Consider the following 22,836-nt stretch of genomic DNA (forward strand, 5'->3'; position numbering starts at 1 on the left):
ATTGTAGACTGGTGATAGGTTTGTAGCTTGAACCCATCCGCTGGAACGTTGAAGACAATATAATTACACTGCAAAGCAAGACAAATCTAACAACTGGTGATACTATGGAATGGCAGCTCCAATGTCTTTGAGCATTGTTTTTTCAATAGATGGATTTCCTATGACCTTAAACCTTTTTCAGGACTATAGTATGATGGGTAAGATTGGTTAGAAGATCAGCTGTCTTCTGCTATTTGCATTGAATTAAACGTAATTAATTTAATATGTGCCAGTTACGTCCGTTTCAGCAAAAATCCTCATTCACTTGAATAATTCTCAAACAAGTCCAAACCAAAGCACACAAGCCTCTCAGCTGACTGGATGGCCCTGAGGATGAGAGACAGAGACTGGTTTGTGGCGCTATGGAAAAGTACTTCTTTGTTTGCGGAGTTGTGTTTGATTGTTTTGCTGGGGATGTTGCAAGGCAGGACAGCTTCCCGAGGGAACTTCAAGATGGAAAACTGAGGAGTCTTTCCTGGAAGGCTGTATAACAGATTCCTGTTGAAGGACATAAAGACAAGAGAGTGTCACTAAATACCTCAGGCATGTTTTAAAATGTATATATCTAACATCCATACTAATCCGTTTTAGGACCCCCAGGCCTACCCAGTCTAAAGCTCAGTGGTAGGCAATAACTTTGGGAACTTTGGTGCAGACAACCATATTCACTGAGTAAAATCAGTCACTTCTTTTTCACCGATTCAGGAAGACAACAGAAACATCATCATTCACCATCAGTGGTTAATTAAACATAAAAAGTTACAGGGGTTGCTGAGCTCATTCTCTATAGAGGAGCAGCTGCTGTGCATTTATGCATTTAACATGAAAACGTGTGCATGAATAGTCATGTGATATCTTCAGGTGTTTCGTGGAGAATACGTCTGAAATGCTGCTATGTGCACCTTTAGTTTATCTGAAGTTACATCTAAGTTCATAATAGCAGAATGTAGCACGACAATTCAATTAAATTAATGATTACATTTATCCAGTATGGCAGTTTTATTTGTGAAGCACATTTCATATTTGTATTTTTCAAAATGCAAAAAGAAATAATAATAATAATAAAAGCAACAGCCATCAAAACAATAACCTTTTTACAACAAATTAAAAACTGAAAAAGACAGGCAGTAAAGAGGCGTTCTGTGAGTTAGTCTTTCAAGTAATTCCGGTTTAGTTAAAGGCATAAAATCTTTTTAACATGGATATAAATTTGGTAAAAGTGGGAGCAAGCCCATTAAAACTCCAAATGCTAGTTACATACATAATGTAATGTTCTATTAATTCTAGATGACTGCCAGATGCACTGGATTTTTAACATCTGTGTTGAACAGTAACAATGAAATGGAGCACTCATTGTGCTGACAGCTCATATTTTTTTCATATATTTTCACAAGTCTTTATAGGGACACACAGAGTAAGCATAACAACATAATGCTGTTTTATACTTGGCACAGGGTTTTTGTTTGATTTGTTGGGAAAGATGAAAGAGATTCCCTGGAAACAGAAAAGCTCATTGCCATCAACACCACAGAGCTCTACCTCATGTGATATCGTGGATCTGTGTATAACAAGATGGCACTTTAGGCCGGCCCATTTTGCATGTCATGTTTTTGCATTTTTGCGAGAAGTCACGACAATAACAGAATTATCAAACGTTTTGTCACATGAAATTCATTAGCGTACTATAAAACACAAACTACTGTCCTTAAACAATTGCATTCTGTTTCTCTTTGTGGTTTTGTCACATTTGCTACTCGCTGCCACACACCTAAAGCAAAGCATGTATATAAATAGAGATGAGCCTTTGAGGGTAGCAGAATACTCATTTGTAGGTCAGAAAGGCAGTGACTGCGGAGTGTTGCGCTCCTCGGGGCTCAAGTACATTGATTTCTCTTAAAGTGGCTGAACTGCCAGTCTCAAAAAGTAAATGGAGTGATTCTTCATGTGTTAAGACACAGGTCGTGGGCTGCAGGGTGTGAAGGAGCATTGACCTTCAGTACACAATTTAGACTCAAAGTCAGAGTGCTATGAAGATTCTGTATCTGCTCTACAACATAAAACCAGTATATGACACCAGTGACGCTTCTCCTCCAAGTTAAGGATGGTTAGGTGCAATATTTACAAAGGTACAATAGGGTCATAGAATATATGATACATGGAATATCAAAATGTAAAATTTGGCTCCTGCATGTGAGACACTTTGATATATTCCAAAAATCATTGGAATAGGTGTCAAAATATTTGGCAGTGACTTAGTATGAAAATCTGGCCAGCAATAACTACTCTACTACTAAACGAAACTTTCCTTTCAAGTCAATTACAACCTCCCTACTTTTAAGATTAGAAATAAAACGATTCCTTTGTGAGTTTAGTTAGGGCTGGATCAGATTACCCTGAGCCACCCGTGATCATGCTGCTATAGGCTCAGGCTGCTGGAGGCCCTCCAATGATATATTTTGTCTCTCCTCTCTTTTGCACTTTACATACTTATATTCCACTAGTGCATATTATATTAACTTTGTGTTATTATCTCTCATAGTTTGTTTTTTTTCCCCCTCTTTTTTGTATGTCAGTTCTTTGTGTTTTCCTCTTTTCCCTTACCCCTATATGGATTCAGGCAGATGGTCACCCTCAAGAGACTAAAGGTCTTTTTTCTAATTCTTTGTCTCCAAACGCTTGCTCATAGAGGTCTTTGAGCTTTTATCTTTAATGTTGAGGGATTACTTTAAAATATAAAGCACAGTGAAATTACTTTTGTTGTGATAAACTGAGGGGATTTTGTATTGCCAAAAAAAAGTGCAAATATGTAGATGGCAATGATAGTTCATGTGCTACTCAGTCTGTGGGGGAGTATACTGCATTATCCAGAAAGCCAAAATCAGGAAGTTCTACATGCTGCAAAAATTGCACATTTGTTGAAATTGAAAAGTAAAAAAACAAAACAAACAAACAAAAAAAACCAAAACCCCAACAATATAAAATGTAGTAATAAAAAAACTATGATATTAAAAATGTATTTATGCATAAGATGTGTTATTTAATTTTTAGTTATCATACTTTTTTGTTTTGTCTTGTTATTTGGAAGCATTCTCTAATGCAGTGATAGAAGTTAAATTGGCAGAGAAGTTAAAATAATTGTGCATATGATGTGTGGAGATTGCCCTGCACTAACTTTAGATTTGTGTCCTGAGTTTGATGTTTTAATATCAACATTGCAGCTTTATGTCTATATGAGCTGCAGGCCTTTTCTTTTCAATGTACTGTACCCCATGAGTGGCTGTGGAAGGGAGGGAGTGGAAAAGTCTTTCCTCCTCTGGAGGAATTCGAGATCTGAGTGATTCATATAATCCTTAATCACAGTTAGTACCGCCACCTCCTTTCGTGTCCCAGTGATATTACAGTCAAAATAAACTTGAAAGCCAACATCAATCAGTTACAGTTCCACCCAAGTCTGATGCTTTGCAGTTGGTTTAATCGGCCAGTCAGTGGGGGTTACTGCATGTAGTGCCTCAGATAAATTCTACTTAAATCAACACCTGGGGTATAAATGTAACATGAGTGAATGGAAAGAGGAAGTTTGACTGGACTCGACTGATGTTTCACTCTTACCATTGCCGATGCCGTTAGAAGGAGTCAAAGTTGTCCTACGCATAACTCAACACGTTTTCCCAAAGTTAAAAGATCATGTAAGGGTTTTACCTGGAATGTACTTTTTGGCTTAAACATTGAAAGCATCTTAAGTCTGCTCACAGCATTAAAAGGATATTCCAAGTGTTGACTCGTTCATCATGTTCATTAGTAAAGATAAATACTCTCCCAAAAGCTCTTAACGTTCAATTTCACCAGCATAGCAAATGTATATCTGACAAACATTTTTCCGCCCAGTTTTTAGTTCACATCACACTTATGTTATGTTCTATGTTGTTATTTTAATGAGACCTTTCCAGTTGTTTTGCCTCCGAGTTCCTCCACATTGGTATTATGATTAGTTTTATTTCAATTAATGTATGATATTGTAAGCACAGCACATTGCCACAGGTGTATAAAATCAAGCACCTACAGTAGCCATACAGTTTTACTTACAAACATTTGAGAAACTGTGAGCTGTTCTAAAAAGCTCATTACCCTCTTAGATAGTCTTTGATCAACTGTAAGTGATGACACATCCAAGGAGGCAGAAGTGTTTGACAGAGTGGGCTTGCCCAGTTCTGAGGGACATTGGCGTAAAATTTGCCACCACTCTACTGAATCAGAGTTCCAAACCACAGCACAAAGGCCGTAAACTGGGAGCTTTATGGCATGGACTATCATGGCTGAGCTACTGGATTTTCGTACTTCTGAAAGCCCTGAAAAAAAGAATTGGTTTTAGAAACTATCAGCTGATGGATTCCCAGAACTATATACGTAAAGACAGAAACTGGGAAAGATGAAGTGTCCTATCTGTCAAGTATCTCCAAAAACTGTTTCTGGATTATCTACAGAACTGGGTTTGGTTTAGTGGTCACCAGATATTGATTACAATTAGATTTTTTTTCTATTGTCTGTAGTATTTTATATTGTAACTATATAACACTCACAGACAGTATAAAAGATGCATGTAGCTATGTGACATCATCCACTATAGTCCTGTCTTAAGGCCTTGAGTTTAGGACTGTCTTTACAAAAAATGGATGTAATGAAGAACGGTGGGTCTGACTGTAAATTTATTGGCTATTCAGAATCAGAATCAGAATACTTTATTAATCCCGAAGGAAATTAGGACTTTTGATCAACAATAAATTAGCCAGATAACTCCCATTAGTGAAAATGGTAAATGGCCTGTATTTGTATAGCGCTTTACTCGTCCCTAAGGACCCCAAAGCGCTTTGCACATCCAGTCATCCACCCATTCACACACTGGTGATGGCAAGCTACATTGTAGCCACAGCCACCCTGGGGCGCACTGACAGAGGCGAGGCTGCCGGACACTGGCGCCACCGGGCCCTCTGACCACCACCAGTAAGCAACGGGTGAAGTGTCTTGCCCAAGGACACAATGACCGAGACTGTTGGAGCCGGGGCTCGAACCAGCAACCTTCCGATTACGAGACGAACTGCCAACTCTTGAGCCACAATCGAAAAATAGCATAACAAAACAGACTTAATTATTTATTTAGGATAACCAAAATAGGTGACTGAGCCCATAAACTGAGCAGGAAAGTGTTCACAGAGGAGACGTCAGAAAGCTGTGTTTCTCTAGACTTGGGACTGAAAGTCTTTTTGCAGCATCTTGCGGCCTTCATATGGAATACACGTTTTTAGTCTCCTATGTACTGGTTTAATTTTCAGATCCAGAAGCTACGTCCATGTGTCCATGATCACAATCTGCCCTCAGGCTGTGTTGCAATAATAATACAGCAAAACCAGGAAATTCCAAAAGGCTCAATCCCAAATTTCTTTAATTCAGATTTTTTTTTTAAATTTCTTCAAAAAAAGACATTTTCTCCTTTTAATTTTGAGACTATCAGCTGTACTGTACATGTTGGTTTTCCTCACGTTACGCTTTTTTATATTGATTAAACCTTGTGTTACTGGAACAGATTTTCCTCTTTGGTATTACATGCCTTTCACTGTCGCTGGTGATCCTTGTAGTAATTTAATCAGAAGAGGTGGAATCATTTTCTCTACAACCCAAGCAAAAAAACATCACACCAAATATAAAGTTCAGAATTTTTGCATGTGCGGTTGCAAGAGACAAACACACACTTTGAGTTTAAGGCTGCAGGACTTCACAGACCTCCCAGTGATAGTGTGCGCACATTTGTGGTTATTATCACTTCTGTTAACAAGGAGCCAGGTGTCATTATCTTGCATGTTAATGGAAAAGACATTACAAGTGCTTTAAGAATAAACAGCAAAGTGAACAGAATGAACAGAGTTAACCTGTGCATCAATTCTCCAGCACTTTAGTACGTAAGTATTTTCATAATGCAGCTATTGTAGACGTTATTGACTTAAGGTTCATGGTTTAAGATTGTCCTCATTTTATGATTATAGGAGACGTTTTTTCTTACACAGGAGTTTGTGTAAAACACACACACACACACACACACACACACACACACACACACACACACACACACACACACACACAACCCCGTTCAGCTATCTTAGTGAGGACCCTCATTGACATAATGGTTTCCCTAATTCCTTACCCTAACGCTAACTATTAAAAATGAATGCCTAACCCTAACCATAACCCAATTGTAACCCTGATACTAAAACCCCATTTTGAGCCTCAAAAATGCCTTTAAATGCCTTCAAAAATGTGAGGACCGGGTTGTGTGTCCTCACAAGTGACTGTTGGTTCTCACAAGTATAGCAGAATGCAGATTTCGGTCCTCACAAAGATAGCTAGACAGGAACACACACACACACACACACACACACACACACACACACACACACAAATTGCAATAGAGATTAGAGAGAAAAGAGTATCACAAGAAGCACAGTTAAAGTGTTATCCAAAGTGCTTTTCCGTGAGCATAGTAAAAGCAATAGAGTGAATGACAGATGGACTCCATTAGTTTATCCATGTAAGTCTCTCAAAAGCCAAATCTAAAGTCACTATTGCAAATTATCTACAGGCTAGATGGTTCAGATTATCTGCTATCGCATTAAATTCAGAAGGACCTGCTTTTTTTTAAAATGTCCACACAATTTGTCTCCTTTTGAGTATATTTTAAGATACTAGTATCTTTTAAGAACACTTACGGGCTGGTTGTTAAATTTCCAAACAATGCAACGTTATTGGCTATTTGTACAGCAGCAACCTACACAACCAAAAAAAAAAAAAAAAAGAGTCTCAGATTCAAGGACAGTTCTGTAAAATAATTACCTCATCTCAGAATAATGAAAAAGGTATTTGTCTTTGGACTGTTTAGCTCAAGCATCAACATGTAATTCACACTGAAGTTTGTTATCGAGGGTAATATCTAAATAATTGTACCTCTGCAACCGCTGAGTGTGAGCTCCAGTCATCATGTTGGACACATTTAGGTGGAGCAAAGAATTATTACAGTGAGTCATCAAGTCTAGACCATCATGATACACTTCCTTCCCTTAGAAATATAGTCAAAGAACAGAAATATTAAGCAAATGTTAAGGTGTGTGTTGTGTTATTGTGGTAGAGCTGTGTTTGGGGATTTTTTTGTGATGCATACACAGCAGCATTCTGCTACAAAGTAGCGGTTGCAGTTGCAAATTAGTTGGATTATCAATTGGATTAAAAATTATGCCTAGAGTTGAACATAAGCCCACCCTCTTTGCCAGGGCTAATCATTATCCTGGATTTGTTTCCTGTTTCAAGACCAAGTTCATTTTTGAACTGAGACGACATAAGGCTGCAATAACTTCCTAAATTCTCAAATGATATTTTATAGCAGAAACACAGTGTATGGAATTCAATGGCAATTTAATGCTTATTCCATCTTTCTATGTGAAAGCAACACTCTCATACAAACAAATCACAGACATTTTTAAGACTTAGTTAGCATTACTGCCTCACTGAGCAGACAAAATGTCCTAATTATGTGTTTCGGTTGCATATAATGCACCTCATGTTGTCAAAGTAAACATTTTAAAGACTGTTTAGCACTCTTAGACTAATAGTCTTAGTCCTGTGAGTGAATGGTAACTTCCTTTATAAATGAGTGCTATTAAGCCTTAATGCTTTCCAGGCATGATGGAGCAGCTAATTTTAGCTTGGATGCTAATGGCAGTCTAGAACAATTAACATGTCTATTACTGCCATAAACTGTGAATAACACTGAACAGCAGAAGCCATTTATTCTGTTGGAATCTAGTGGAAAAGTAGACAGCTAAAGAGGTGTCGGGGGGAGACAGTGTACACCCCAGACACTGTGTGGATGCTAAAATCAAACATCACTGAGGTGTTACTGTTACGAGACAGAAATATAGTTGGCGAGAAAAGTCCTCACTATCAGTCAAGGTCAGCTGTCTCCAAGTAAATGTAATTTGATATGATTCATTGTGTTTATTCTTAAGCTGGACAGTTTGACTAAAATAAATTCATCAATTAATCTAGGAGCGCTCACTTTCTTGCACATGCACTGAGCAGAGCCAATGAATTACTGCTGCTCTGCCCTGAAAAGCTGCCGCCTGGGAAAAAAAGGGGGTGAAAAAGGAAAATCAAACACTGTGGATTGTAAATTATTCCCCTTTTCACTTTTTTTGTCAGAAGGAATAAATATGTGTGAAATACTGTGAAGCAAGTTTTATGTTGCATTATTGCTGTTCTGCTCCATATGTATAAGAACTTGAAAAAGAAGTGGATCCACTCAATCCAAGATACATGGCTAATGGGGATTTAAATCATGCCTGCCCAAATGAGGAACTGCATGTGATTTAGAGACTGTGTAAAATTATTAGTGTGAGGGTTACTTGTATGTATATTCTTCTTGGATGGTCTTCTAAATTTGTAGCTTTTTGTTGTCCTGCTTTACAATGTGATCACTAGTCAAAGGTCCAAAGTGGGGGTGTAATCAAAAGCTTTCTGTATATTCTCCCCCTGAAGGGAGGAATATGAAATCGGTTCCTTTTCTTTGTCTGTCTGTCTGTTGGGAGTCTAGGATCCACAGTTTTCAAGATATCATGTTCAAATGTTCTCTGAAGGAAGATACCAATAAAAGCTCGGGCTGATTTAATTTAGGTGAAAACTAGGTCAAGGTCACGTCCTTATCGCGCTTGTTTGATTTGTATCTGTAGTCAGATCTGGTTACTTACAACCACAACTATGATGGAAGGCCACAGTGACAGTGTCGACTGCTGTCTGGTTGGTTAGTTATATTGACCTTGTCAGAACAGCTGATTTTATATTTCACAAAAGGCTAAAATATTTAATCAGTGTGACCATTGCAGTCCCTTGATAGCTTCTTAACCGGTGCTTGAGCTAGCGACCCAGAATTGCGCTCCGGCACCTGCAATTAAAAAGTAATTAAATCTAATACATAATAAATACAAAGTAAGTTCATTTTTCATGTGCTGCAGCCTTTTGTTCCTTCCAGTTGATGGCATGGCACTCAATAACTAAAAGAGTAATGTCATTCCACAGCCTCCCCGGTGCACACTGCAGACATCCCTTTTTCCTTCTCAGTAGATGTCAGTCGGAGTAGTTGTGAAAAAGAAAGTTTTCACAGGACTGTGTGCCATCCATGGAAGTAGACCCCATTATCCAAACATCTGTAGGTCCATGTCTGTTATCAGTCTCTCTCACATGGTTGAAGATGAATTTTGATCTCCTTTGCTCTACAATGTTACTTCAAGTTCATTCAGGTTTGTTTGGATTCATTTATGCACAGCTCTGTCATGTAAGTTCCTGCCACAGCATTTTGGGTTTAAGGTCTGGACTTATCTAATCTGTCCCATTGCTACACTTTGATTCTTTTCTTTTTAAACATAGTGCTGGTGCGCTTGACTTCTTTGTTCTTTTGTGTCACTCATTTTCAGCTAAGCTTTAGTTGTTGAACAGATACTTTGGTTTACAGAGGAGTTCATGGTGCACACAGTGACTGCAAGATGCCTGTGGCCACAAAACAAGCCCACATCATCGCCTCCTGACAGTTGAGCTGAGTAGTATTTGAGATTTAGCTTGTTGGTTTGTGCAATTTCTCAGAGCACGGTCTGACCTTGGGGTGAATTTTCTGGGAGGTCCACTCATGGGAGGTTTGTGGCATTGTGCTAATACCTGAGCAGGCTAGACCAACAAACTGTCAAAACTTCTACTTTTATAGAGGTGGTCACATTTGCTGATGCATTTGATCAGAAGCACATAGCTGGTACTTACCTTCTTAAATCCTAAGGCAGCAGTACGGGTGTACTAGTGGACTGCATAGACCCGTGAAAAGTTTCTTTTTCATTTAACTGCATAACAGAGAACTGAGTTGCTTTTTATTTTTTTGAGAAGTGTAGATTAATTTAAAATTTCAAATGTGCAAATTTCAACACTTCAAACAGATCAAGAAATATTAGAAACATAAGCTGATTATTTGCCAAATTGCACACAAACAAACTCTGGAACTGTTTTTTTTCCTCAAGAAAGTTGAAGAAAACAGATTCTTTTCAAAGGTAAGGCCTGCTTAGCAAGTGAAATTTGATCAAGTTCAAATTTAAGACATAGATGTAATATTACAAATGCAATGTTCTGGGTTTTTTTTTTTAAATAATTTCGATTTGATCTGTACATGATATGTTAATTATTTTTTGATATTTTGAAATATTTTTGAAAACAGATTAAATGACATTGATTTTATGTCACTCATGAAGGTTATATATTAGTGAACTCAGCTGGTTTAATCTAGAAAGAGCAGCACAGGATAGCTCCAGTGCAGAACATACTACAAGTCACAAATGAATTTGTTCATGAATCAGTTTAAACCGCCATACAGGATCCTAGTTTGCCAACACACCAAACCTGCCTCACTAACTTCTCTTCTTGACTAACATTAGTCTAATCACTATTAAATGAAGCTTAGCCTAATTTCAATAAGGAACATCTGTAATCACTGGTCTTCCTGCTTTCTTGGTTGTTATGCTGCTTTTCTGTTCTTTACATGACTACTGGTTTCCCACACTGTCAATCGCAATACTGACATCGTTACCCTAGTCCAATGATCTTCTCGTCTACCTGTGAGCCAATCAGCCTCCGCTTCACATGGTTTAAATCTATGCTCTCCATCACTCTCCCTTTCGGACTCTTTCGTGCAAACCACCTTCTCCTCATCTCCAGTGAGAGGTGTAAGGGGCCCATCCGGGACTCCTAGTATTACTTGAATATATTTGGATGTAGTATTGTAGGGTCAACCTTACAATATAAAGTGGCTGTTGTTGTGATTTGTTGCTGTATAAATAACATTGAATTGAATTGAACTTGAAGTGGAGAGTAGTGGACCCAAATCCAGACAAACGAAACGTGGACAAAACAGGAATCTTAACGAGATTAAGGGCGAGACCTTTATTGTGGCTGATAAAGACTACAAAACAAAGGGTGAGGCAAAACAATTCGACACTAAACTAAACCCAAACTGGGAAAACTAGAAAATATATGTGACAACTTTAAACATGAAAACCTGGGGTGGATATGAGGAAACCTGGAGACATCGCGTGACAACGAATAACAGAAAACTGACACGCTAAATACACAGAGAGGAGACGAGGGGAGTGGAAAGACATGGGGAACATAGCTGATACGAATGAAGATGACGCCAGAGGGGAAGCAAAATTAAACACATTGAACATGGAACACGAGACTGTCACAATAAAACAGGAAACATAAAGATGCAGACCTAAGACACACAGAGGGGAGGTGAACTTAACACTGAAGACATGACAGACTCACATGGGCGACACGGGAGTGAGACAAACACACAACCTCAGGGAATAAATCATAATGAAGGCAAACCACAAAACTCAAATATATCAGAATATAATACATGACTAAACTGTGTTTAAACAGGATCTAAATCATCATGATACCAAGATAATACACAATTAGCTCAGGATGCTGAGTGAAAAGACCCAGCACCCTGATGGAACCAAAACACCCTACTCCCAAGCTTTCAAATAAATCGAACAAAGAAACAAGCCAACGAAAGTCAACTTCTCCATGGTTTAACATGTATAATTTGATACTAAGATCACTAAAGGAGACAAGTCTAATTTATTTTATCTGGGGAAAAATGATTTTCTTGTTTTTTTTTTTACATAAATCATGGAAAGGATAATCATTTTGATTTTCAATTTTATATAAAGTGTATATACCAAGTTAGGTACTTGTATCCATCTGTGAATGATTTATCCGTAACGTTATCTTGTGCATGAAGAGGCTTGTGCAGTTCAAATTCAGGTTTGTGCCAACACTACTGGCGAAGTTATAAGAACTTGTTGACTTCACATACTTTTCCGATTTATTATATTCAAACTTTTCCAGGAGAAGGTATGTGCCTTATTAAGAAGTTGTTTAAATGTGTGGTCCAGTTTATATGATGCATTTGTGTGTTTCTAATACAACATTGTAGTTTCCTTTCATATTATCAGAGGAGGTCTAAATGAAAATGAGCTTCGTTTGAAGTTAAAAGAGGTCTCTTGGCCATTTGAATGGACTTTTGAATCCGTAGCTAGCTTCAGCTCCTCAGCTTCTATCGACTGCAGTATTGAATCATGATGAATAAATAAATAAATAGCATAGGGTACATGAGTAAATTTTTATCCTGCACTGCACAACCAATCTTGTGAGGATTGACGAAAAGCTAGTGAGGATAAACTTTTCTGAATGTTAGAATTATTATACCTAAAACTGCAAAATAAAACCTACAACTCATACAGAAGCTGCTTGTGAAGCCAATGTAAAAAGAGACACTTAAAGCGCTAAAAACAAACCAAAAAAACCCCTCGGTTTACGGAGTAGTTATCCTTGTTGAGCATTGGAAATCCCACCACCAGTAGAAGGGTGTTAACGAGTGTACCTGCACCTATGTGCTCCTTGTGTCATCTAATTTTGGACTGAGTTACAACTTCAAGAGGACAAAAGTTTGAGTTCAGCCAACTGGTTGGAATGAGAGGGATGGAAAAAAAATACATCATTACAGTTTTCTATAGTTTAGAAGAAAAAGGAATCCAAACAGTGAAGTAACACATATGGGATAGTAAGTAAAGTTTTCACACAAAAACAGCACCTTAAATGGCTCCCAGGAGTCACAGGGAATCGTTTTTAGTTAAAACGTGAGAGTAGTTAAACGTTAATTCATTGAATTTCTTGCCTAGTAAAAATGTTTAAGACTAATTTTGCTTTGCAGAGGTGGTGCTGTTATCCAGCAAACTGGCATCCTCTTCTTTACTTTATATTTATATTTTGTATGTGACTATCAGTGAGAACTTGTTTTCTCTCCACTAGACTGTACTTGTTCTACTTTGCCCTCGCCCTGCACATTTCTCAAGGTGTTTGTTGGCAACCCAACAAACACCTTTGAGGAAGAACTTTGCAAAAGTGGGGGAAGAATTTCAACAGGACGGGGGAAAAAAAGTAAAAGAAAAGAAAAAGAAATGAAGTGAGGCCATGTACTTGGAATCTTAGGGTGAGAGAGGAGCCAGGAGACAACAGACAATAAAAAGTGAGCAGGTTGGTGGGGTCAGTAACTACAGGTCAGAAAACGTCAGCCCACAGAGCCAAAGGTGCATGCAGAAATGTGCAGGGCGAGGGCAAAGTAGAACAAGTACAGTCTAGTGGAGAGAAAACAAGTTCTCACTGATAGTCACATACAAAATATAAATATAAAGTAAAGAAGAGGATGCCAGTTTGCTGGATAACAGCACCACCTCTGCAAAGCAAAATTAGTCTTAAACATTTTTACTAGGCAAGAAATTCAATGAATTAACGTTTAATTCTGTAATATTGAGAAACTCTGCTGAGACTACTTATGTTAGGATTTGTTAGTATATAAAGTTCTTTAATGTAATAACATTTTTTCTGCTATTTAAAAAACAAAACACAAAAAACAAAAGAATAATGCACGTTAAGACGGAAACGACATTAAGGTTAGCCAATCCAAAAGTAATTTGGTGGTTTGTATAACTGCACCAGCTCCTATAAGAGGTTTTCTGCTGCAGAGGACAAGTTAGTCTTACCAGCTTCAGAACAAGAACCACATTTAATGCTTACCAGAGTTAAAGAAGCAGCAACAATAACATCAAATGTTGGGAGAGACAGAAATCAGAACTTTATGACCAAAATGCTGAAAAACAATCCAATACTGAAAATCTGTCAATAAGTAGTTAATACAAGATTATGTAAAAAGCTTCAGGAGCTGAAACATGAAGCTGTTCAGAGAATAAACATAGTGCACAGCTGACTTACCCACTTACAAAGGTATCGAAGCAAAAGGATGCTAATTTGAAGAACCTGTGTGTGTTACAGTATTACAAATGCTGACAGGGTCTCTCTTATCCAAAATGAAATGAGATTAGACTATCCGTGATATCTTTCCTGTAATCCCTTACTGTCGCTGCTCTATTCATCAGCAAATTTGAATTCCTGGATTTGGCCTCCGGAGTTGCCACGTGTTCCAAATGTTTCCCAGGCATAGTGGGAACTGTTTAGATGAGTCATTGCTATGCAGGCTACAGGCCATTGTGTTCAAACAGGTGTAACCTACAAGCTTGTTCTTTGCCTGCCAGGATTTTCTGAATAAGCTAGTGATTGAACCACTTTCATTCAGCTGCACTGGGCCACCACTACAATCAATGTGTACAGTTTTGGGATATTTCTCATGATCACACGCACAATGAAGAGTTCTGCACGCTAAACAGGTGACATTTAATAAAGGCCTCTCTAATTATCTGTTTAATGACAGCTCACCAGAAGACCTTTTCAAATGAAGTCATGAATTTAAATAACTCCAGGGTATATATACCAAGCAATGTGACTGCCTCATTCTCTGTATGTTATTAAACATATGAATTCCAGTTCAGATCATTCAAGACCGATCGAACGAGAACAAATAAGATCGGCTGAGGGATTCCTAAACAAAATAAATACAGAACACATTCACAGATGCTCGTTTACCTTCCTCTTTGTTATATAGGGACATCGAAATGCGTTATGTAAGAAGGAGTTGATATGGCAACGAAAGATTGGACTGAAGTGGATTAGATTTAACGCCGCCTCTTAGGAGTGAACATACTTCTGTGTTCATTAGGCCTTGTGCTGCGATGATAGTGGTTGCTAGCTAGTGGTTGAGGAAAAAAACTTTTAAACAAATAAACTAATGGAGTGACAAAACTTAAAAGTCCAGACAGAAAAAAGAGACACAATGAGAGGAGTCAAAATGGCAGGAATTTAATTAGACATCCTTGGTTGGATGTACCAAAGTGATGTCAATACAATATTTGTACACTGTATTTTTTTTGTTCTGCGTGTGAATTTTATGCACTCTGTCATATGGACTTTATGGTTTTAATGACCACTTATGTTGAGTTGAGTTCACAATTTGGCTGCACCTACCAGTGATGGAGGGCAGAGCATTTGATTGTTCACTTCATCATCTTTAATAAAAAAGTTAACTTGTTAATACAGAATCAACATTTCTGCTCATGCCATAAAGTTTTCACAAAAAACAAAGGAAAAATCAAAAATGCAGAAACCCAACTTCCAACAACTAAAAGAGGGCGACAGAAGGCACATGCAGACAAACAGGGAGGCACATTTTGGAAAAGGATGTGTAAAAGAAACACACTTTCATTTCAGGATAGAACACAATAAACTTGTTTCGAGTATTGCTCACATGAGCTTTGCTCAAGTAGTTTTTCATCCCTGTGGAATTTTTGACCACTAATAATGCCTTACAGCAGTGTTTAACCAGTTTTTTTTTTTATCATCTTGTAAACCAACAAATGTGCAAACCACATATTCCTACTAGTGGAGTCGACTGATAACAGCTGGCAAAAATGCTACGCAAAGACCTCAACGGCATTTTTTGTGAACAAAGGCAGGAAAGAACACTGCCGGTCAACAAATACGCATATTTCTAACTATTCAAAAATTCCAGTTTGCAAAGACTTCATCAATAGGGAAACTTTATCACACACAACTTTCTTTTTTAATGAGAAAATGCCATCTAGTATCATTGATAAGTGGTATGTGATGCTGGAGCGCACAGCAAATGCAATGGCTTGGCTGTATCTGGGGAGCTGAGTAGGTATGTGAGAACATGCAAACTAAACCACGCTAACAAGGAGGTAGGAGGACCAACTGTGCCATCGGTGATGTGGAGGAGGCAACTGTGAGTGAGCCAAAGGTGGAAAAGGTTTCTGAGAAGAATGTTGTTCCAGTCATCTCCAAGTTTGCTTAGCTTAGATTTAAGACCTTTTAATGCCATGTGGAATAAATAATAAACTTTAACAATGTAAAAAGGCAAAGAAATGAACTGGTGACCCATAAAAACACAGAGAAAACAGCCACATTGATATAGGATGAAACTTCTAATGTCAAACAATTAATTAAAATATATTCAAGATTGTGGAGATTTAATTATGTAACATAATCTTGCAGGTCTTGAAACTGAAAGCATCGGTATCCTGGGGGTGCATTGGCTAACGGTAAATGGAATGCTTATACCTCCTTACACCAATGTTGCAACTCTGAAGCAATAACTCTTCTCCTACCTGTACACTCCAGGCGGTGTCTGTGGGATGATGAAGCTCTTCTCCAGGTCACGGAGTACATCATTCAGCATCCGCACGTGGGAGGGGTCACGCTCTTTTGGGTCATTTGCCGGCCGCATAGTTTCTGACTGGAAGAAAGCTGCATGGTCTCTGAGAGCGGAGGCTGAGGAAAGCAAGGGCAGCGATAGTGCACTCTTGTCTAGACGGATATGTACAAAAAGAAAGAAAGAAAAACAACAGGAACAATGGATGAAAAAGAATATCGCGTTTAAGCTATGCCCACAAAAAAATATTAGCCTAAAAAGAGAGACGATATGGAGTCACTAGGTTGTGGTTTGAAAGTTTGAGAACCAAAATCTCGGAGTAAATGTCTCAACAAGACCTGTGAAATGAACAATTTACACCTTAAGGGCTGTTTCAGGACTGGACTGCCTGTAACAAGGACCAAATCACTATCTTATAAGCCACATCACATTTGAAGGTGATCTTATGTATAAAATACAGACAAAATTAATGCATGGCAACACAAGTTTACATCACATGTCAAAGCATAAACCCCATGGGTCAGCTGTCAGGATCGACACGGTATCAAATATAACACAATAAAACACTGCGGTGCATTGTCTGGAGTCTCGTGCATGTCAGATGCCCTTGCTGGGAACAGCAGCCTTTGCAGTATTAGCTGGAGCAAAATAAGTGGTGCAATCATAGATTTTCATAAAACTGCACGTGTGAGTGGTCAGAACAGGGCTTCCATGGAGCAATCTAAAAATAACAGCAGCACTGGAAATCAGAAATTCACAAAGACCTTGAAAGTCAAAATAAGGCAAGGTTTTTAATTTTAATGAGCAGAGTCAGAGGTTTGTCTGATTGCACCTTATAGCCAGAATCAGATGGGAAATTGCCCTGTTATAACCGGTGCCTTCTTCAGCATATACCACAATAATAGAAGTCATTTAGGGATAAACTTAAACCACATATTAAACTGATACAGCTCATGGACGGATGAAAGAAGAGTCATGAAATACTTCTCTAAATAGTTAAAGCTGCTAGCCTTTGCATGCTGTTTTCACAAGTTTAAAGATCAGGAATGAGCTGCGTCACATGCTCAGATGCTGCTGGTCACGTCTATGCATTGCGGATATCAGCTGCGGGTATTAGAAAAATCAGAAATCAGTTATTTTCTTATTTTATCTAATCAATAGAAAATTATTACTTCTTCTTCTCATAGCATAGCAAAAAGTTTAGACCATACATCTGTTCCCTATCTGGCTTCAAAATTAGTTTGTGACCTGAGCAGTCTCTCTTTTAAACCTTCCACCAACTGGGCACTAAACACACTAAATTAAACAGATTCCCCCTATCGAGCTAACGCGCATACATATCCAGTAACGATGCAATGTTGTCCTCATTAGGCTGTCAACACAAAGCAGGCTTGTTTTACAGTACATTTGGCACCGCAAATCAATTACCTTTCATTTACAGTTAATTGCCTTGTATTCTTGGCTCTATTAAATGATATCTGGCTGGATTCAATGGGCCTGTTTTGGAAAGGCTGAAATCTGCCATGCAACTGTTTGCATGAGGACAAAGGTTCTTGTTCAGGTGTTCAGCTCTTAATGGTCAACTGTCAGTTAGCAATAAGCAGTACACAGCAGTAAGCACAGCAGTAACACTGTTGCCAAATAGCGACTGAGGAAAATACAGAGGTCATTTTTAATTTGTTCTATTATACGAGCTGATTATGTCCTTTATGCTTTCCATGTTTGCATATGTAGAAAAACAATGATGACCCATGCATTCCAGAGGAAACACAAAACTTCATTGTTAACATTTCCATTAAAGAATAACAATAAAATAAACCACTGCAAGATTTGCTATTTTTGATACTTATACATAAGTATTCTCATATGGTTACTATTACTATTGGTATTATGCTGTTTTGCTCCAGACCTGTTATGACAGACATCTAAAAAAGAAAAACGAAAAAAGAAAACAACTGGGCAGGGGTGAGCTTAAGCTAGAATTACCCTAATTTACCATTAATCTAAAGGGGATCTATCTGGCGATTGCGGACTTCACTGAACCCATAAAAGGAGATGAAAGATACAGACATCGTGCAAGGTTCAGCTGTATGAAAGTTGTTCCTGGATTCGGAGAATGTGAAGAGCTGACTGCCTGGGATGACAGAAGAGAGAAGGGCAGACTTCTTGAGGATTATGTGTTATTATTCTAAAGAACAGCATAAACTAATGCCTTCCAAGATATTAATCGACAGACCTTCCCGCGTGTTTGTGCTCCTTCAGATAAGAGTGTGTCACAGTAGGTTTGAGAACAGAGCGTGACTCATTGCAGAGGAGAGTGGAAGACAGAGGGGACAAAAATAGACAACGAGCGCAGTTCTCTCCTACAAATTTAAATGGCTCTGGCTTCTCGCAGCCAGCTGGGACTCATGAAATATTGTTTGATTGTTGTAATCCATCACATCTTTTGACACACAGGGACGTGTGTGAGTGTGTTTGTGTTTGGGTATACAGTTGGGACATGGCCTCATGCGATGACAGAGGCAGAGAGAAGAAGTAAAGGAAAGAGCTTTAAAGTGATGTTTTTTTTCAACATTCATTTATATCAGAATCTACAAATATTCAGGGAAATTATTCTCATTTTCACGTATTCTTCAAGAATTATGGCTTTCTGATTTTGCATTTGTCTTTATTTAGTTTTTAATTAAAGTGTTTTATGTCTGTTGCTGTTTTTTGAAATTACACTTGCATTAGGACCAAGTAGGTAATATAACTAAACCTACATTACCTTCCTGTGTTCTGTCAAAGATACCAAGTATCAAACTGTATCAGTATCAAGCTTTGTTACTAAAACTCTGTATACATAATAACTAAAATGTAAATTTTCTTTCTGTCAGGTTTGTAAACCAGTGGATATTCTTTAGTGCTTCCTTATAAGTAGTAATTATTGAGCTCACATGAAGAAAGATAATATCTGCTCCCAGTCGGAGGTTGAAGTGGACACTCTCTTAACTAGCTGCATGTTTTTTTTTAAATCTCAGAAGAGGTGGTGTAATGTACCTTTCAGCGCTGTAAAGATTTTCAGTTGTACCAGAGCTGTCATTTTATTTATAGCTCTTATAGCGTCAATAAAATATTCATCATAGGGTGTATCTGTAAGGGATCACTGGTGTCTTATCTCAGTCATCGTCACCAAATGTCACCAATAGACTGAAACCTCTGAAAGGAAACAGTAAAGGAGCACATGTAATGACACGTGGAAATGATGACAAAGAGAAACTACACAAAAAATAAAATAAATGACAGCTACAAGGTCATTTTTAAACCCCTTAAGCCCACCAAGGTTTATGCCATATTTCACAATCTTACAGCAAGTCATCCAAATCTGCACCAAGATGCTCCACCTTATGTTCATGAAATCCACAAATACATACACAAAACAACACTAATAACACTGTGCTGTGTATATATAAAGACATTACTTATATACTGTATATTGTGGAACCTTTTATAATATAATTTTCCATATCAATCTCTTTGCATTTAATTTATTTTTTGTGTGTGTGGAAAAAAAACACCACTTTGTTCATTGGAAGGGTGAAAAAAAAGTGTAAAGCACACAGCAACTCAAATAAATACATTGTAAATAAAAAACATTCAGCTGCGCACACAGTCTTGTTGCTGTGGCATTTGTGTCTTCCAATAGTTCACACAATTTGGAAAGAAAGGCTGTGTGGTTTCAAATAATGATTTAGAATATATATCTACCATGTCATGTCATGTCAATTCAGTTCGGCTCTGGTATATTGAGAACATGAACTGCAATTAATCCACAAGCAGTTCCCTTTTTACAGATAAATTACATGTTAAATCTCAAACATTTTCAAGCTCTTCTTTTCAAACTTTCACTCATTATTCAATTAATAACTAACTACTGAGCACACAAAGATAGCTCATCGTCGTATTCACAAAGCCTCAGAGCACATAGGTGATGTTCATGTCACATGACTGTGGAGGACTACAGGACGCCTAAAACTCAGAGGGTCGTGTCAGGTTGCAACAGATTTGACGTCTGTTTCACTTTTCCAGAAAATAAAACTAAAAGAAATCTGATTTGTTTTCAATATAAGCATGATAAGTCATAAAATAACTATCAGATTGCATCAAATGTTGCAATCAAATTCTGCACAGAATTGAAGAATCATTTCTTCCTTTTAACTAAATCCCCCAACTCTTTGAGTACTTCATCTCAATCTTTTAAAATTTCTTTTCTTTTTTCCATTCAAAATCATGTGGCTATGACTGTGTTGCCAGTGCCACCAGGCACACAAACAGAGACACCACCAACACATTCGCTACCTTCTCCAACTCACCCTACGCCTCTCTACCACCTGCACTTAACACCGACTGTGACAATGAGAAAATGTGCTTCTTTTGGTTATTATTAGAATTTAGATACTGAATATATGATTTTATTAGCTCTGTATGTGTCTAAATAACATGCTTTGCAGATGAAAGTGGTTAGTGTCCACCTGATTTCACCAAAGGACATTATGATAGCATCCAGCAAAGCATACCTCATGCCTGCTATTTTCTGCATGAACAACACATACTCCTAATCCGGTCGTTAAGTGATGACGTGACGAATCCTACTTCCGGGCCTAAAGTAGTCTGCGTTTAATATGGCTTTTGTGTTGTTAACATGTTTAATGTTATGTATTTTCTTCTATTTAATCTCAAAAAGCTCCTAAAACAGTCAGTGATCACTGTTGACCTCCCTTGGCTTTTATTACCACTAATCATTTATTTAAGCTCAGTTTTTAAAACCTTAGGATGTAACTACAGCCCAGCCCATGCAGCAGTATATGAATGACTAACCTTGTATTGTGGATGGATTATCTCAGTTGTTCTCCTGGCTGAAGTTTGGTCCTTTTACAGCATCCTGCCATGCGATTACACTCACGTTAACTTTTATTGAGTGGAAAAAAAGTTAGCTTGTTTATATTATGCTAACATAGCTGTGTCGCTAGCGGTCACGTGGCACATCATTATATACCAGCTAGCCAAACTTCAGTAACCCTACAAACGTCACTGCTGTTTAGTTTTCTGTCTTCATTTATGTTGGAAGTGATAACAGAGCTGTACGTTTTAATTTGTTTCCAAAACCCCGCAGTCAGGACATGCTATATTGTATTTAGATAGAAGCTAACTTCCTGCTAACTTCTAACTCCGTTAAATGTCATAAATTCCATTTTCATGGATGCCTGGATGTTAAACTCAATTGTTACACCTGGTAGAGCAGAACGCTGATCATTTTATTAAAGATGAAAGACTTTAGACAGTTTTTCAACTCTCAGTAATGCCATAGTGATCGTTTGATATATGGACCTGCAGCGGAGTTTAGGCCCAGACACGGCTAGTGACGTTAGACTTAACAACATAGTGGTTAATGATGAGGTGAAATGAGGTTAAAAAATTGAAGACTTGAGGCATCAACATAGTTTTATAAACCATTTTTGTCTTTGCAGAAAAATGTTGGCCGAATTCATTTATGCAAGGCTGAACAGACATTATTCTTCTCAAGGCCTTCTGACTGTGAAGCCATCCTGATAAAGTGGAGAATAAGAGTGTCCTTATGGTGACGGGCAAGTGCGTGGAACTGAAAGCACACAGAGCAGTAAATATGTTCTGTAACTGGCTTGAGAATAGAAATTTTTGTAGTGAAAGAAAACTTTGATGTTTTGTTAATATTAGTGGCTGTGGTGTCCTTGGTGATCACTGATTGGACAGTCAGAATGTAACTCTCTGTCCATTTAATGTTCTTTCACTGATTACAAGCAGAGCCCTGAGTGTTTCACAGCTAAATGTTCATTAAAGTACTTTTTTAGAATGTGTTCAAATTGAATGTCCATTAAAGCCAAGGTCAGTCCACGACAAATTCTGAAAGAAACTTTCCTCCTCTCTGTTAATCATATAGTGGATCAACCTCTTGTGCAAGTGCAACAAAGAATCCATTACAAGTGGATTTTTAATTTTTGGCTACGAATCGGAATTAATTAGCAGCTCAAACCTTGTACAATCAAAGCTGCAAGACAAAGTGTTTAGCAATGTCATTTGGAGTTTGTGTTTTTGCTCTAAAGCAGAGGAATCTGGGAAATGATAACTAAATTTCCATAACTGAGCAAAGTCAAAGACATACATGAAGAAATATACATGCCTTTGGAACAGGAGTCACAAGTTCCATTCCCACCTGGGATGTCTGTATGCAGTAAGGGTGCTCGGGCGTTGCCCGCATTGACAAGGTCCACGTCAGGTATTGAGGAACCAGGGCACCCTGATGAGAAGAGGGCATCGGTGGGCAAGAGACGAAAATAGGGGGCTGTTGGAATGCTACTAAGCAAGTAACCCCAGCAGAAGGGGGTACAAGAATAGGAGCATTAGGTGCAGTTACTCCAGCAGATCCCAGGAACAACATCTGAGATCTCTGACCAGAAGAGCGCAGTCCTATGAACAGCTAAGATACTGCACAGGACCCTCAAGGACCCCATCATCATGGT

At 38.1% G+C, this 22,836-nt stretch overlaps 1 protein-coding gene across 1 annotated transcript in view; it reads right to left on the minus strand.

The window, feature by feature from the left end:
* Positions 1 to 296: 296 nt before the first annotated feature.
* Positions 297 to 22,836, minus strand: part of naaladl2 (N-acetylated alpha-linked acidic dipeptidase like 2) — a 341,534-nt gene continuing 318,994 nt past the window's right edge. Inside the window, exons 14-15 of the mRNA XM_085348789.1 lie at positions 16,257 to 16,455; positions 297 to 537 (exon numbers count right to left, since the gene is read on the minus strand). Coding sequence (XP_085204915.1) covers positions 297 to 537; positions 16,257 to 16,455 — 440 coding nt within the window. The remainder of the gene's footprint in view (positions 538 to 16,256; positions 16,456 to 22,836) is intronic.

This window comes from Diplotaxodon limnothrissa, linkage group LG23, assembly GCF_057381915.1.
Source record: "Diplotaxodon limnothrissa isolate DT_005_m linkage group LG23, D_limnothrissa_male_GT1.1, whole genome shotgun sequence".
Taxonomy (NCBI): Eukaryota; Metazoa; Chordata; class Actinopteri; order Cichliformes; family Cichlidae; genus Diplotaxodon; species Diplotaxodon limnothrissa.